Source organism: Telopea speciosissima, chromosome 1 (genome assembly GCF_018873765.1).
Source record: "Telopea speciosissima isolate NSW1024214 ecotype Mountain lineage chromosome 1, Tspe_v1, whole genome shotgun sequence".
In the NCBI taxonomy this organism is placed as follows: Eukaryota; Viridiplantae; Streptophyta; class Magnoliopsida; order Proteales; family Proteaceae; genus Telopea; species Telopea speciosissima.
In genome coordinates, this window is record NC_057916.1 from 15624481 (window position 1) to 15639573 (window position 15093).

The 15093-nt window shown below is 38.9% G+C and overlaps 2 protein-coding genes, 2 non-coding genes and 1 pseudogene across 5 annotated transcripts in view; 3 read left to right on the plus strand and 2 right to left on the minus strand.

Moving 5' to 3' along the window:
- Positions 1–781: 781 nt before the first annotated feature.
- LOC122663114 lies at positions 782–4539 on the minus strand (annotated as a pseudogene).
- Positions 4540–7645: 3106 nt separating this feature from the next.
- Positions 7646–9533, plus strand: LOC122659046. The gene is made up of 4 exons (XM_043854206.1): positions 7646–7802; positions 9145–9206; positions 9318–9382; positions 9468–9533. The coding sequence occupies exons 1-4, from the start codon at positions 7666–7668 to the stop codon at positions 9483–9485; spliced, it is 282 nt and encodes a 93-aa protein (XP_043710141.1). The 5' UTR covers positions 7646–7665; the 3' UTR covers positions 9486–9533.
- LOC122649311 lies at positions 8318–8400 on the plus strand. Its single transcript, XR_006331271.1, has one exon. It is a non-coding gene; the product is annotated as a small nucleolar RNA SNORD25 (small nucleolar RNA).
- Positions 8573–8715, plus strand: LOC122649291. Its single transcript, XR_006331255.1, has one exon. It is a non-coding gene; the product is annotated as a small nucleolar RNA snoR136 (small nucleolar RNA).
- Positions 9534–13496: 3963 nt separating the features above from the next.
- LOC122671564 (anaphase-promoting complex subunit 1) overlaps positions 13497–15093 on the minus strand; it is a 141386-nt gene continuing 139789 nt past the window's right edge. For both annotated transcript variants that reach the window (XM_043868871.1, XM_043868864.1), the window contains exon 37: positions 13497–14059. In XM_043868871.1, coding sequence (XP_043724806.1) covers positions 13664–14059 — 396 coding nt within the window. In that variant the 3' untranslated portion in view covers positions 13497–13663. The remainder of the gene's footprint in view (positions 14060–15093) is intronic.

Here is a 15093-nt window from a genome sequence, read left to right on the forward strand (position 1 = left end):
ATGCTAGAGAGGATCCAAGTCTGAAATTGCATGCCTCCACCCGAAACACAGTAGCACACCCTTTAGAAAATATCCTAAATACCCCCTATTTGATAGAGTTGCCTATTCTACTTCTCCTCCTTTGACCAAAACTGCACACCGACGTGGGTGGGAACCCTCTCCCTAAATTTAATTGCCAAGAAAAGAAAATTATTATGAAACTTCAAACGTACTTTTAACAATTTATATGTTTGTTTGAATTAAGATTCAAGTAGGAGGATGGATGTGTGGTTCCTATGGGTGTAAAAAATCAGTCCGAATCGGTCATGGCGATGGAGGACAAGGTGAGAAGAAGGTGCACCACGGATGGCAGTGGAGCACAAGGAGGGATAGTCAGAGAAGAAGGGGCGGGTGAAGTATATAGGAGGAGGAGGAAAAAGAAGATGATTTGGGGATTTTAGGTTTGGGGATGTAAAAAGGGTAAAAATATCTTTTACATTTCAAAAACTAACACTTACTAACACTGTCAGCCTTCATGGGTACGGCATAATTGTTGAAATAACGAAGATGTTCTGTAAATGGTTCAAACACGAGGAAGGTGCATGTAATTTGCTCTTTAAATACTCTGCCTTTTTTTCTTTAGGGGGAGGAAAGGAGAGGAGATGACCTGATATCATTATAAAACTTTAATTCTTGAGATGTAACAGAGCCACACAAAATTTTCTTCGGAGGTTTGCCTTCAATTTCCTCTTAATAATATTCTTTCATCAAATGGTATACGAGGCTAGCTTCAGTGACAAACTTATAAGGCCACCAACCTAGCTAAAACACCAACAAAGGGTGCAATATTAACAGCTGTAGGCTCCGCGCGCTTGCTGAAAATTAGATCTTAAATCGGTATATTCATCTTTCTCATTGGGACCACCAACGATTGCTCCATCCAAAACGTTTGGATTGGGTGTGTTCTTGTTGTACCAAGCATCGTAACCTCCTTTGTATGTGACTGGTCTTGTGTCCTTCTTGATTGAAACGATTGAAGCACCTCTGTGATGGACCAGCTCTGGATACTTGGACCCAAAACCTACCATGTAACTCATTCCTTTCTTGTTTGAACAAAAATATAATCTAACTGTACGTAACACATAAATTAGAAGAACTTTAGAAAATTAAAAGGTTGCTCAATCATGATCAAGTGGTCACAGGTTCGAGTTTGGAAACAACTTCTCTATGAAAACAGGAATAAGACTGCCTACATTATGACCCTCGATCCCCAAACCTCAGTGGTGAAAGCCTCGTGCACTGGGTACGCCCCTTTTTTTTTTTTTAAGAATTAAAGTAATAGGTTGTACTAGTAGGTACTTGTACCTGTGATTGGACGAATTTGAGAAGATCATTCGATTTAGAAGTGCCACCTTGGCATTGGAGACTTCCATCTACAGTCGATAGGTATTTAGAATATGCTGATATACTGAAAATTGCAGGTGTGGTGTATTGAAGGCTATTCGATGTATCAAACCATAACAATCCCCTAGGGGTCATCTTGAAATTGTTTCTCCCTATTTGAATGCAGGAGCAAATGAACATCTCTGCGTTATTTATATGTTCTGCCCACAACCTAGATCTCACTACTTTTTCTCCAAGAACAAGCTGTAATATAAGGACAAGTAAATCAGTACCCAACTGCTATTAAAGGTAAGAAACACTTACTTCATAATGCTCCAACCAGTTAATTATGATTCTATATTATGTGAGTGGGTTCCCCACATGGTTCCTAATTTCAGTACCGGGATCAGATCGGGATTGCCCAAACTTGGGCCAAATGTGACACTTTTGTCCCTATTTTTTGAAATTTTCTCCTCTCAAGTTCCCTGACCGGTCAGGTTCGTAGGTTCCTCTCATAGGGGGCGGAAATGACAACCTCACCCCACCCAGGCAGTGTGTTCGGGCAGGGGGTGAGGTCATCATTTCCACCCCCTATTAGAGGAACCTGCGAACCTGACCGGGCAGGGAACCTGAGAGGAGAACGATCCCTATTTTTTGGTATAAAATCCATTTTTTTAAAACCTTTTTACCCTTGTCCGTACAAGTGGATCGGATTGGTCTTGGGATCGGTCTCAGCCAATATCGATCTGAGATTACGAACCTTGGTTTTTCACGACACCAATATGTGAGGGAGTGAAGGAATAGAAATCTACATGCCACACCAATGACGATGCAAATAATGGTATCAACCATGTGGGGCTCACATGATTAGAAGAGTGGATATGATACACGGTACCATATGTTTGCTCAACATTCTGTCCATTATGCTTCCTACAATGCCTTTAGTGAAGGCATTATAAATGGCGGTGGGTTGGACATGTGTTGAGTGTTGAGTACGTACAATGAAAGTGCACTACATGGTTAAAATAAGAGAGAGAAAATAATAAAGAGCCACATTCATGGTTTTTGTTATCAGCATGAACTCTATTCATAATTATGGAATTTTCACCAGACCAACTCTTTGTTTTTTTAATTTTTGATTAAAATCAGATCAACTTTAGTTAGCCTGAAACTTGACATTGTTAAACCACCGATGGGACTTTTTTTCTCGTTAATAATTGATCACATCAAGTATTAATTAGTATACCTTGGCCACTAGAACCTGGGCGCCCAAAAACTTGTCATCCCAAGAGAACTTCGATCTCATGCCAACATTAGTTCCAGAGTTGGTGATGTGATCCAAGTAAATCTTATCATATGTTGCTCGGTGGAGCCATGCTGCTGCCCATAACAATTCATCCTACACCAATGTCATCCAATAAGTTTGTACTTCAGAGACATCTCTTATCATAGTAAGTAATGAATTATAATTTACACAAATCAAAGAAGCCAAGAAACTAATAACAAAATGGAAGTAAATGAATCTTCTTTCTTCACCTGATATCCACTACTGGAATAAAATTTTTTAGCAACCGGAATGCTCTCCTGATATAAGCCTGGATGATTGCTAGCAAAGCTAAAAAGCTGAAATTGGATTTAAAAAAAAAACAAAGAAGTCATCTCTTTTTTCTAAGATAATGCGGATTAAATCTTTATCTTCTCCAATTTTCTGCCCCGGTCAATTCCTCAGTCCCTCTAATAAGGGAGCAATGACCACCCTACCTCTACCCAAACATTCTGTCTGGGTGGGATCCACCCCCCTTAGTAGAGGGATTGAGAAACTGGACCGGGCCGGGAACTGGAGGAGATACTTTTCCATAAATCAACCTCGTGAACCACGTCACCTGCTTTGCGTGGGTAAGAAGTAGCGATGAGTATTTGGGATACTTGACTTCAAGTACATCTAACAGAGGAGACAGAAATAACTATCCTACCCCCTGCCCGAACACACTGCCCGAGGTGGGGTCCACCTCCCTCTATTAGATGTACTTGACGTCAAGTACGGGCAGTGTAATTGAGAGGATAAAAATTTGAGTATTTGGCATTGTATTTTTGGAAAGCATTTGAAGCAGCAGCCAAAGCTGCAGAAGTTTTGCCGACGAGATCAGCTCCAGGGTGTTGATTATCGGACCTTTATCGCCCCCAGTATTACTGGGGGTGCTGTGCGCATCGTGCGGTGCAGCACGGCTCATGTGTGTATGGTGGGGCCCATCGTGCACACATGGGCGATGCTACACCGCACGATGCGCACAGCACCCGCAGTAATACTGGGGGCGATAATTTTCCATTGATTATCAATCTTGAAGGATGTCCTAGGTGTAGTCATGTCGTCTGGCCTCTCCCAGCATTGATGGTCAGAATTGCCATCTCCTATTTCACCGTATAGGACATCAGGTTGTGGGTGAGCTTTGATTAGGTAATCTGTACCCCACTTAATAGCCTCAAGTGCATTTGACATCTCATTTTGTTTTATAAGGTAGTCCCCAAACTCCACTGCACTCCATGCAAGCATTGTCACAGTAAATGCCATTGGAAACCCAAATTTCACATTGTCTCCCACATCATGATATCCCCCTACGAGATCAACCTATATATATATACAACCCATAATCATCATTTCAGCAATATTTTCAAAATATGGGGAGAAAGGATTACATCATGCCCTCACCCATTATGTGGGTTGTTAACAAAACATGGATGCACTAAATATAATATTCGTCAAAATTTGCTGATTTATCTTAATCGTATGGTTCATCATATTTATTTATTTTTTTTTTACAGAATACGATTTTAGGTGATGTACACAATATATCTATTAGATTTGTACCTATCTGTACTATCATGTAATTGTTATTACAGGCATGATGGAATGGTGATAATGATTCAAGAGAACCAACCCTTTATTCTATCGATAAAGTGAGAATATAGGGGCAATTTCATTACCCCGGCATCGCTACCGTCTTTCAGACCAGAGTCACCTCTCCACTGAACTCGTTGGTTGGCTGGTAGCTTCCCTGATCTCTGAGCTTCAAAATACAATAGAGATTTGATGAGTGCGGCTTTATAGTCCATAGAAGTAACTCCATGAAGAAATAGTAGGATAGAAAATCCTATAGGCAACAAATTGATTGAAGACATTGTAGGAAAAACCCAGACAAGAACCAATACAAACAACCAAAAAGGCTGTTTTGGAGAAGTCTTTTAAGTTATGGTTCTTGAGGTGGTGACTCAATTTTATAAAGAGAACTCCCAACGGTGGAGTAGCCAATAGTTGCCCTAATTAGATACTCTTAATGAGTTAATATTAATTATCCTGACATTCTCAGGAATTAGACATTCTTAATAACTTATCCTGCCAGACACATTAAATCCATTATTGACTAATCCAGACATTCTCAATAATTAAACATTCATAAATATACATTATTAATGACTTATCTTGTCCTTGTTATTAATTACATACTATATTGAAAATATAGATGAAAAACCAGGTTTTTTGACTCAACTCGTCTTTTACAAAATCTGATGACTCATCTTGGTCAAACCTCGTCAGATTGAGTCATTTTTTTTAATATAATAAATAGTTGTCCCACCCTCAAACTCAAGGCAAATGCATCAAAACAAGTAAAAATGTACTTAAGTTTCCAAATTGATATATATATATATATATATATATATATATATATATAAGAGAGAGAGAGAGAGAGAGAGAGAGAGAGAGAGAGAGAGAGAGAGAGAGAGATAGTTTAGTGGAGTTGCCTTGGTTTGAAAGATGATAGAAATGCCAAGGTAAAGAACTTGTCTGTTCACTGCACACCTATTTGTAGAATAGTTAGAAGTACAATTAGTTTTGGGGAGCAAGTTAGGTTCTCTTGCACCATTACAACTATTCCATCATGCCATTAATAATAGCATTAATATTGTTGCTCAAGTTGCCTACGTACTCTCATTAAGGATCAAGTCACACATAGTTCAAGAACATTTTGAAAGCAAATATATGCATGACAAGGTATTGAAAATAAATAACATTAGCCTACATACCTCATGTGGAACTCTGGGAATGTAGGAGATACATTCATTGTAAACCCATGGCAAAAGATTATTTTTTAGTCATCTTTGTTCATAAAGTGAAGCGTATTGGAAATTAAGCACGACTTTGGACATTTCAGAAGTAATATCATTTAAGGGCATGATTAACGGAATCGAATGACAATGATCATGTGTCTAACAAGATTCCCAGAAAGATTCTTTTTTGTGGCCGATATTAATAATCAAGGAACATATATTTCATTTGGGCAAGACAATAGCATCTGTAAAACAATATTTAAATGTTGGGAGAAAGAATGCCATCCGGTCGCACAACGCACGCCGCCCATGCGCCCAAACATAGGGCGAGCATAATAACCACCACACCCCCTAGAAAGATGGAAATGACTAGGGTGTGGCAGTGTCATTTCGTGCACCCCTGTGTCTGGGCATAGTGGCGGCGTGTGCTACACGACCTGGTGGCGTTCTCGTTCCCTTAAATGTTATAGAATTCATTTGGGCAACATAAACATGATACAAAACATTTATTATTTTAAAAACCCTAAATTGACATTATAACAACATAAATAAGAGACTTTTAAGAAAATTTCAATTTATGCCAATTTTAGTACTATAACGGCATTTATAGGGGATTTGGAAAACTACTGGAAAAGATATATACACTATGACTTAAATAAAGGAAATAATGTAAATGAACGGTTAGAGATATTTGGCTCTGAAAGGCCTGACCTGATTGGGCTAAGTTCTGACGTCTCTACGATGATTCTTGGAGTATTTCGACTCCAAATTTCTCAGAATCTTCTCTCTCTCTCTCCTTTCTGTTCTTTCTTCTTCCTCCTTTGTTTTCACCTTTTTTTTCGTTTCTTGTTGGCCTTTGCTATTTATAGACGCAGGGGAGGAGGTGTTTCTGCCGGTGCAAACACCCCGGTGCACATGAGATTTCTCTAGTGCACAAAGGGGGGTTTTGCTGAATAATTATCACCTCCAATTCGCAGGCATCTCCAATTTCTCTAATAGGGGGGAGTGGATCCCACCTTGGATAGTGTTTTCAAGCAGGGGGTAGGGTGGTCATTTCCCCCCCCCCCATGTGAGGAATTGAAGGGAACAACGAATTGGAGGGGATAACGATTCGATTTTGCCCGGCAATAACCCAATTTTGCTGGTGAAAAAACTTTTTGCTTACAAAACAGCCATTTTAGTATGCCGAATATTTAAAAAGTATTATTACCATTTCATCTATTTAATTGTCTCGTACCCATTTTTTTTCCGTTTTCAAACTTACTAATTATTTTCTTTAAGTTTTTAACCCCTTTTGGAATATTACCAGGAAAAAAAAATAAAAAAACTTTTTGGAATAACGACACCCAATGGTTAGATTCATCGCGATTTGATGAATTTGGCTCCCTTCCAACCGGTGGCGAGAGCGGGAGGATCCAGACCAGCCGAAATAAGGGTGTTTGGGTCATTTCACAGGTGGGCTTGGGTAGGGATGTAAACTGATCGGATTCGGCTAGGATAGTGCTATATCCGCATCCGCATCCGATTAACTTTCGGACGGATTCGGATAGTGCTAAACGGATACGGACACGGATACGAATCGGATATTTTATCCGTTTACATGTAAATATGGCTTTTCGGATAGCTATAGTCTATCCGTATCCGTATCCGTTTAGCTTTCAGATGGATTCGGATAGTACTAAACAGATATGGATATGAATACGAAAACGAATTTCAGCTATTCATTTACATCCCTAAGCTTGGATAATTTCACAAGTGGGTTTCACCCTATGAAATGACCAAACCCCCTGGTTTTGGTTGGACTGGATCCTCTAGCTCCCATCATGGGTGGAGGAAAGCCAGGTCCCGAATTGACAACCTTTAGAGAAAAACTTCACCCGCCGACCGTGTAGAAAAATTCCCCCACCCCCGGGCAAAGTAAGAGAGGTAAGTCAATATACGTGTTACAAGACCATAAAATCTCATCCGTTCGTATCCAGAAAATTCATATAAACCGTTGGATATCTTGGCTTTTGGCTATAAAACACTTCCGTTGTCATACTAACTAGGAAACATCTTTGGATTCCTTATTAGGGTACTAGGGTTTTTTCTTTGCAGCGTTTTCTCGTCTCAGGTAATGCTCTCTCTTTTTGGGTTCGAAGGATTCACTTTGATTCGCTTTAAATTTCCGTTCCATCTTCTCCATTGAATTGAGTTTGGATGTTGATTATTTCGTTTCGTTTTTTTATCAGTTTCTACAGAGGAGACGAAGACGAGATCATGGCAGGAGGGAATTTCATGGGCAGGGTTATCTCTTATGTCGTTAATGAGCTAGTCGTCAATACTCTTGCTAACAGGTACTAACCTGGTTTCTGTTTCTTCTTCTTTGGTGCCCCTCGTTTGCTTTCTAGCAATGTTCTTTCCTTAATTGGTGAATTTTTAAAGCTTCTTAATCTGGTCGACGGGATTCATTTAATTCCTGATCGACTCGTTCCCTTGAAGCGACAAGGTCTCAACTTTTCTATTTCAATTAGTTTCTCCTGCAGTGAAAATCTGTTTCCGCAGGTCAGGAAGGTTGCGAAGATTATATATCTGAGAAATGATTTACGACCACCTTGTTTTTTTTTCCCTCAAGTTTAGGTTTTTTTGCTTCATAATCTGGTCATTGAGGATCTTTTCTATTCCCAATGTACTCGTTCCCTTGAAGCGATATGAAGTTATTGTTCTATTATATGTCTCCTCTCAGCTACTGTTGTCGCTTTGGGAAACACTGGAGCAATTACAATCCTTTTTTCTTAATAGATGATTGTCATAAAATGGGCAAAAAAACTATTACTTAAACCGATAACCGGTATGGGTTTCTCTGGTAGATAACAACGATGATGAGTATGCAGACCTGTAATGATTTGCGAAAATGATCGCAACCTTAATGAACATCTAAGGGACTGAGTTGTTATGCTGAGCAACCCTTGCTTGGATGAATGTTTGAATTTTTTTTTATTTAACCTAATTTCGATCTCTCTCAATTACTCCATAGCCCTGTACTGAATGCGGAGATGATTTCAGTGTATAGAACAACTAAGGGGCATAGTAACTCCTCTGTATTTTAATCAGTAGATGTTTGCTGATGCTTCACTTTTGTGGTGTACTTAATATGTGCTGCTTGATTTGTTCGGATTCTAGTGGCATTGTCAGTGAAGCCAGATAAATGTTCCTCTCGCTATCCAGTGTAATGACAATGTTGCATTTGGACGTTGGGGAACTACACATTTTCATACTTTGAATCAATAATGTACCGGCACTAGCTGAAAGAAATTTTGTGACCTAAGAATTAGGATTATGCTCCCAGGCTTATGGACCAGGGTTTCGACAATCACTTGATTCAGGTTGGAATAGGCGGTCACCGATCCCAATTTCTTATGATTCGATGTTGGCAGATTCCTGTGGATATCAACACCAGAATTGTTGAAATATCCCTTGGATTTGCCGATTGCCGATTCAAGCCTATTCTGAATGGAACCAGAATTGCTGTTGACCTCATCCGTCCGTTACATTTTTTAAAACCCTGTTATGGACTTCTATGATCTCTGGGTGGATTTGAGAACCCTTCCTCTGGAATTAAAATTGGGATGAATGTTTTCTTCCAATTTGTTGTGTGGATTGATGACTCTATTTCAATTTGTCTTTGTTGTTTCTCAGTCCTGCCTTCCAAAGGTTTGCTGTCAGGACTTCCAAGAGGATGGAAGATGTTTCAAATATGGGTATGTTTCTGGTTTCAGGTGGTGTGGTGGTTTGTGGATAAATTTACCTTCCCTGATTTTAAATCTTTAATGGTGGTGCTAAAGTTTTGATTAATGTATCTTCGTCTGCAGCTGCACGGAAAAGGCAGGAACTGCAAGAACAGTTAAATGATTCGCTGAAAAATTTTGAAGACAAGGTAACTTTGATATCTCTGCTGCAGTTCACTCACAGTTGGTAATATACTGAATTCTGATTTGGTTCTTGGTTATATATTTTTGCAGTCACAGAAGAAGCATTGAAGTGTGGTGGCGGTGGGGTATCAACGTCTTGTTGATATGGAATGTATATAGTATTCTTTCTTTTCTGTTCTTTTAAACCGACCTCAAGTGCAAAGAGCAGCCAGCCTCTATGGTACATACGTGAGAGTGTGGAGTGTAACTTGAATTGTAACTTATAATAAGATACTTCTAACTGTCATAGTTTTGTTTCTAATTTATTTTCATCTACCTTGTCATTCTAGTTTTTTTTCATAGTTAAAAGTTTCTATTTTATTTTCAATCCCCCCTGTTCCATAGTTAAAATGGGACCTGCACGGAACGGCAAAAAATTTTGTACAGCATATATATAATGACAGAATTCCAATGGAAAGGTCAAAAATATGGTCGCAAAGATAGTCAATTTTGATGGGACAACGACGACTAGAAGTTTGGACAGATTCTCTGCAACTGGTCAATTGGCACTGTGACGATAGTCATGAAAACATTACTCAATCTTACTTGACATTCAGGAACTTTTTAAGTCTTTAGATATGGTCTGTATTAACTATTTGAAATATTTGAGGTCAATTTTAAATAAGGTTGGCGACATAGAGGAGGATGTTTTACACTGAATTAAAATGGTATAAATGAACTGGAAAATGTATCCGGAGTGGTAAATAAGTATCTTATTGAGAAGCTGTGTAGTGGAAATGAGGTTGTTAAAAGATGGATGTGTGGAAAAAATAGGAAGGCTCAAGTAAGGAATGATCATATTAGAACTGATTGGAGAGTTGTCACAATCAATGACAAATTTTGAGAGAGTCGTGTAAGGTGGTATGGTCATGTTCAATGGAGGAGTTGTCCAGATCAATGACAAGTTTTGAGAAAGTTATTTAAGATGGTATGGTCATGTCTAACGGGGAAGCTTAGGGACGCCTAGGTAAGGAAGAGTGATGATTCTGTTTGAAGGAGTTAAAAGAGTTAGGGGCAGACTTAAGAAGTTGTGAGGAAGGACATGCACAGTCTAGGTTTTGTTCCAAGTATGATCTTGGATTGAGCTTATTGGCGGGTAAGTATCCATATAGCAAATCCCATTTAGTTGAGATTCTTCTAACTTGTTGGGTTGTGTTCTTCGTCTTGTTTTCATCTTTCATCTTATCCTTTATTTCCTTTTTTTAACATGTTTTTTTTTTCATTTTTCTTTCTTACCTCTTTCCCCATCTCTTCATTCTTTTTCCTTGTTCTATTTGGATTCATGTAGCCGACCCCATTAAGTTGGGATAAGGATGAGTTTGTTGTTGGTATAATCTATAATAATAAAGTTGAACAACTACACGAGGAGATGTTTTATCTAACATCCAAACTTTGTATTACTCCTTTTAATATATATGCATTTTATGTTCGGGCAAAAGATCTCTTCTTGATCGCATAGTCTCTACACAAGCATCTGAGCCAATGGATGAGCATGTTTGATTATCTATCCAAGGGGTAGAGGTGTCATCTCACGGTGTCCTGTGAGAGGGTGTAAGAAACACCACCAAGTAGAGATCTTTTTTCCATTGTGTTCTAACCAATAAAAATTGGAAATAACCTTTGTCTCATACTACTCTCTCGCAATATACTCCTTAACCTTTGTCTCATAGTACTCTCTCGCAATACTCCTTAACCGATGTTATGATGAAAAAAATATCCACTTTTAACAAGCACATTTGCCCCTGTTTTTCTTTGGAAAGACGCAACAATAGTTTCCATTAAGCCTCCGGAAATAATTCCAACATTAAATATATATAATGCACAGTTCATAATAGATTATCTATTTAAAAATAATATGTAATATTTAAATAAAGGGAGAATGTTCTCTGTGCCACAGCTAGGGGTGTCAACCGGTTGGTCTTGATCGAGCCTAGCCAGGCTTCACCAATTTTATAGGCTACACCGTGTCCGATCGTTTAGGCATTTGGACTTGCCTTGGGCGGATATGGTACAGTTTCATTTCGATCGATCGGTGTTCGGTCTTTAATCGGGGCAGCCTTATTGGGGCTAAACGGGCCTAAACGGGGCTCAAAACGGGTTAATGAGCCGTTTAACTCTAAACGGTGTGGATTTACTAATTGACATACAACCAGAATTTTAAGTTTAAACCATCACACCATTGGGCAGTCACGGTACACCTCAACTCAAAGTCAAATAAAGCTTATCCCAACTAAAATAGTAACACAAATCCAAATAGAAGCACATCTAACAAAGTAAGTAGAGGGAAAAAAAATAACAGCACAACACCGAATAGAAAGCACATCTAACAAAGTAAGTAGAGGAAAAAAAAAACAATTGTAGCACAACACCAAATAGAAGCACATCTAACAAAGTAAGATCTAAAAACTAAAAACTAAGCCTCATTTCACCTACGTTAGTGTATGTAACCAATAAATGTCAAAGACCAACAAAGAAACAAACAAAAACAGGAAATTTGGAGGGAAGGGTAGGGGAAGTTTATAAGTTAAAGGGTCGGGTTGGGTCGCGCTGTAACCAATCGGTCTAGGTCAGGCCTTAAATCGGTCAGTCCGGTCGGGCGCCCGACGGGCTAGGACCTCACACCGGGACCGCTCGATTACTACATGTGTCGGACCTAGGCCCGACATGTTTACTAATCTGCCCGGGTCAAGTCGGGCTTTAACCGGGTAGGCTCGATCGGGGCTACCGGGCCGGGCTTAGAATTGACACCCCTAGCTGCAACGCAGGCTACGTCCATGCACATGGGCCTGCCACTCAAGGGGGCAAGGTAGTTTCCTACAGATTATGAAGACCATGAGGAGAACAGTGCCCCTAAAATAAAATAGTTTCCCCAAGTCTATGACTAGAGAAAAGGGTCCTATTCAAGATACCTTTGGATGCCTATGAGATGATTTAGATAGACCACATGGCAAATTTCAGAGCCAAAATTTAAACATTTACCCCATGAATACCATACCCCTTGATGAGAGGAATCTCTTCCCTATCTTGCATTTTTTGAAAATGTTGCTTTTAGGGGGAAAATGATTGAATTACCTATGTTTAGTGTTGGCTGTTAAAACATTACAAAACTGACCTACACTTTACAAACAAAGGTGTTTTATTGTTATAAACCCTGTGCTAGAAGATGGTGCAAAAATGGCACAATTTGACAACTATTTCATGCTACAAATATCAAACCGACTATACAAAGTACTTTTCTGACACGTTGTGGCTGAATCTACACCTGATTCCAGTGCCACTATATAGTACTCCATCTAAGCTTTCTAACAACGAATGATTTACGAAAATCGAACCACTGGATGTCACAATCAGGAGGCAATGATCGAGTACCACATGGCACTCACTTGGGGAGCCACAGAAGTACAAAAAAGCCTTGTAAATTACAAAATTTAATCCCACATTAGTTAAGCTTGTAGATCCTAGAAGGTCTAGCTAAGAGGACTAGTTGCATCTATATCAACTAAACTAAACTTCGATAAATTTTTTCCCCTTTTCCAATCATCTAGTTATTTTCTAGAGACAACTTTTTAAGAAGCTTTACTTGTCAAGGGGTAGAACCCATTTCAATTGAAACTTGTTTGTTATATGAAGAAAAAATATATAGTGAGTGAATTTATTGGTTGATTTGGTGGGTGTATCTCACTGATATATAGTGGGTGAAAAGGACTTGGCCCACTTATAAACGACCATAAACACAGCTGCAATCAAACAACACTAATTTGTAAAAAGAAATTAGTAAATAGAGTAAGACCACTCATTAAACTCTTAAGCAACAAATAATGAAAGTAAAAATATCATGATCTGATAAACTTGTGCAAGGGAGAGTATAACACATTCCATGAATTCTTACTATTAGAATTCCAGAATTAATTATTTTAATTGGAGAATTGCCTCAGCTGTAAACTCCAGGATTATTATATTGACTATCTGAAAAAAAAAAATGCCACAAGACTCTCCTTTACATTTTAGATCAGATGATCCTTCAAAAATTACAACCCCCCCCCCCCCCCCCTCCCCCACAAACCCCAAATTACGTACAAACAAATTTGGGCTGTGGGGAGGGGAGACCAATGAGTTTGTCCCCCTCACTATAAATTACACATATATGACATATATGACAGAAATATCAACGGGGGAGGGGCAACTAGATGTGTGCACTCCTTGCTTCTGCCCATTATCACCTGTCCATGAGGAACCAAAGCTTCAACTCAACTATTTACTCTTGAAAACCATAAGTTATCGATCTCAATGATTGCATTAATGTGAGTTTGTGGAAACAGTATCTGCAGCATGGGAACTGAAGATGATGTCTTGATCCTGGGCTTGATTTTCTCCACAGCAGACTTGACAACAAGATGAGGAGGCACCTCAAACCACTTAAGAAACCATGAAAGTAGCATGGTATTGATCTTTCCTTCAGACTGCTGGTGTGGCCACCTACCTGAACTCAAATAATCATAAAGATCATCTCTCATTCTTCGAGAATAATTCAGAATCTCTTCCACACGCTTCCTGATAGATCCAATGAAGATAGATTGAAGAATGCTTCCTCTTGAAGTGCTCAATCTTCCACTGGTCAAAGCATCACCATAGGATAGTGCAAGCTGCAGGAAAAATAGATCATGAACAAGCAGGGGCTTTTTGTTTTGCCAAGCACAGCATCAAAATATATTGGAAACCATTACCCCTAGAAAAAAGGAAAAGCAGGTGTATGCATGAGCGAAGCCCGGATTTTCCTCTAGAGGGTTAAACCAAGTTAAAAGGCAAGGATCGCAATGGGATGGCTTGGGTTGGGTTTTGCTACTACCAGACTCAATCCTATCTAAGTATTATAGTAATCAAACCTAACAATTTAAGGGGAAAAAACAGAGCCAGCAATTTATACTAATCTATTCCAATCCTGTCTTACCCTTTGAATCCTGGAAGTTCCTTTACAAGTTTACGAGGTAATCAGGGTTGTATCATAACAAGGGGGAGTGGGAGGGGGAGATAATGTTGGTGCTGCTAGCTTTTTCCAGATCCAACCCTCAATCCATTAAAGCTAACTCAAAGCCTAACTGTATGAGTGCAAATAAAAAGGGTCTCTTAACTAATGGGATTTTCCAATTAGTATATCATTCATAGTTGTCAAGGCGGCAAAGCGACCCACGGTGCTGGAGGGGTGTCTAAACGCTTAGGCGGCAAGGCGCCCCCAAGTGTTATTTTTTATTTCCCCCTTTTCTAACATTATTTAGTATGCTACAATATATACCTTATAATTTATATCATAAAAAATGAACATTAAGCCTCCTCAAGTCATCAAAACTCAACATTAAGCCACACTAAGTCACATCAAGCCATCAAAAATCAATATTAAGCTACATCAAGTAATCAAAAATCAACATAAAACTAGAAGACAACAGAACTGAAGAACCAAGCTATTGGAAGTTTGAAACCCATCAAACATACATTTGGTTTATACTAGTCTCACATTTGGTTTATACTTTTCTTAGAAAATATGATCTTATCTATAAGTAATTAAATTATTCTCGATTTAGAGAAATGTTCTTGTTCTCTAAGAAGTTTGACTAGTTAGATGATTTTACTTTTACATGAGACTTTTAGCATTAGGTAGAGGCTGTAGAGCACAAAACCAGCT

What these genes read in the sequence shown, in the direction of transcription:
- LOC122659046 (XM_043854206.1), top strand. Translation starts at nt 7,666, where the DNA reads ATGTTGATTATTTCGTTTCGTTTTTTTATCAGTTTCTACAGAGGAGAC. An exon ending in GTCAATACTCTTGCTAACAG is followed by an intron (nt 7,803 to 9,144) that starts GTACTAACCTGG and finishes GTTGTTTCTCAG; the next exon opens with TCCTGCCTTCCAAAGGTTTG. An exon ending in GGAAGATGTTTCAAATATGG is followed by an intron (nt 9,207 to 9,317) that starts GTATGTTTCTGG and finishes CTTCGTCTGCAG; the next exon opens with CTGCACGGAAAAGGCAGGAA.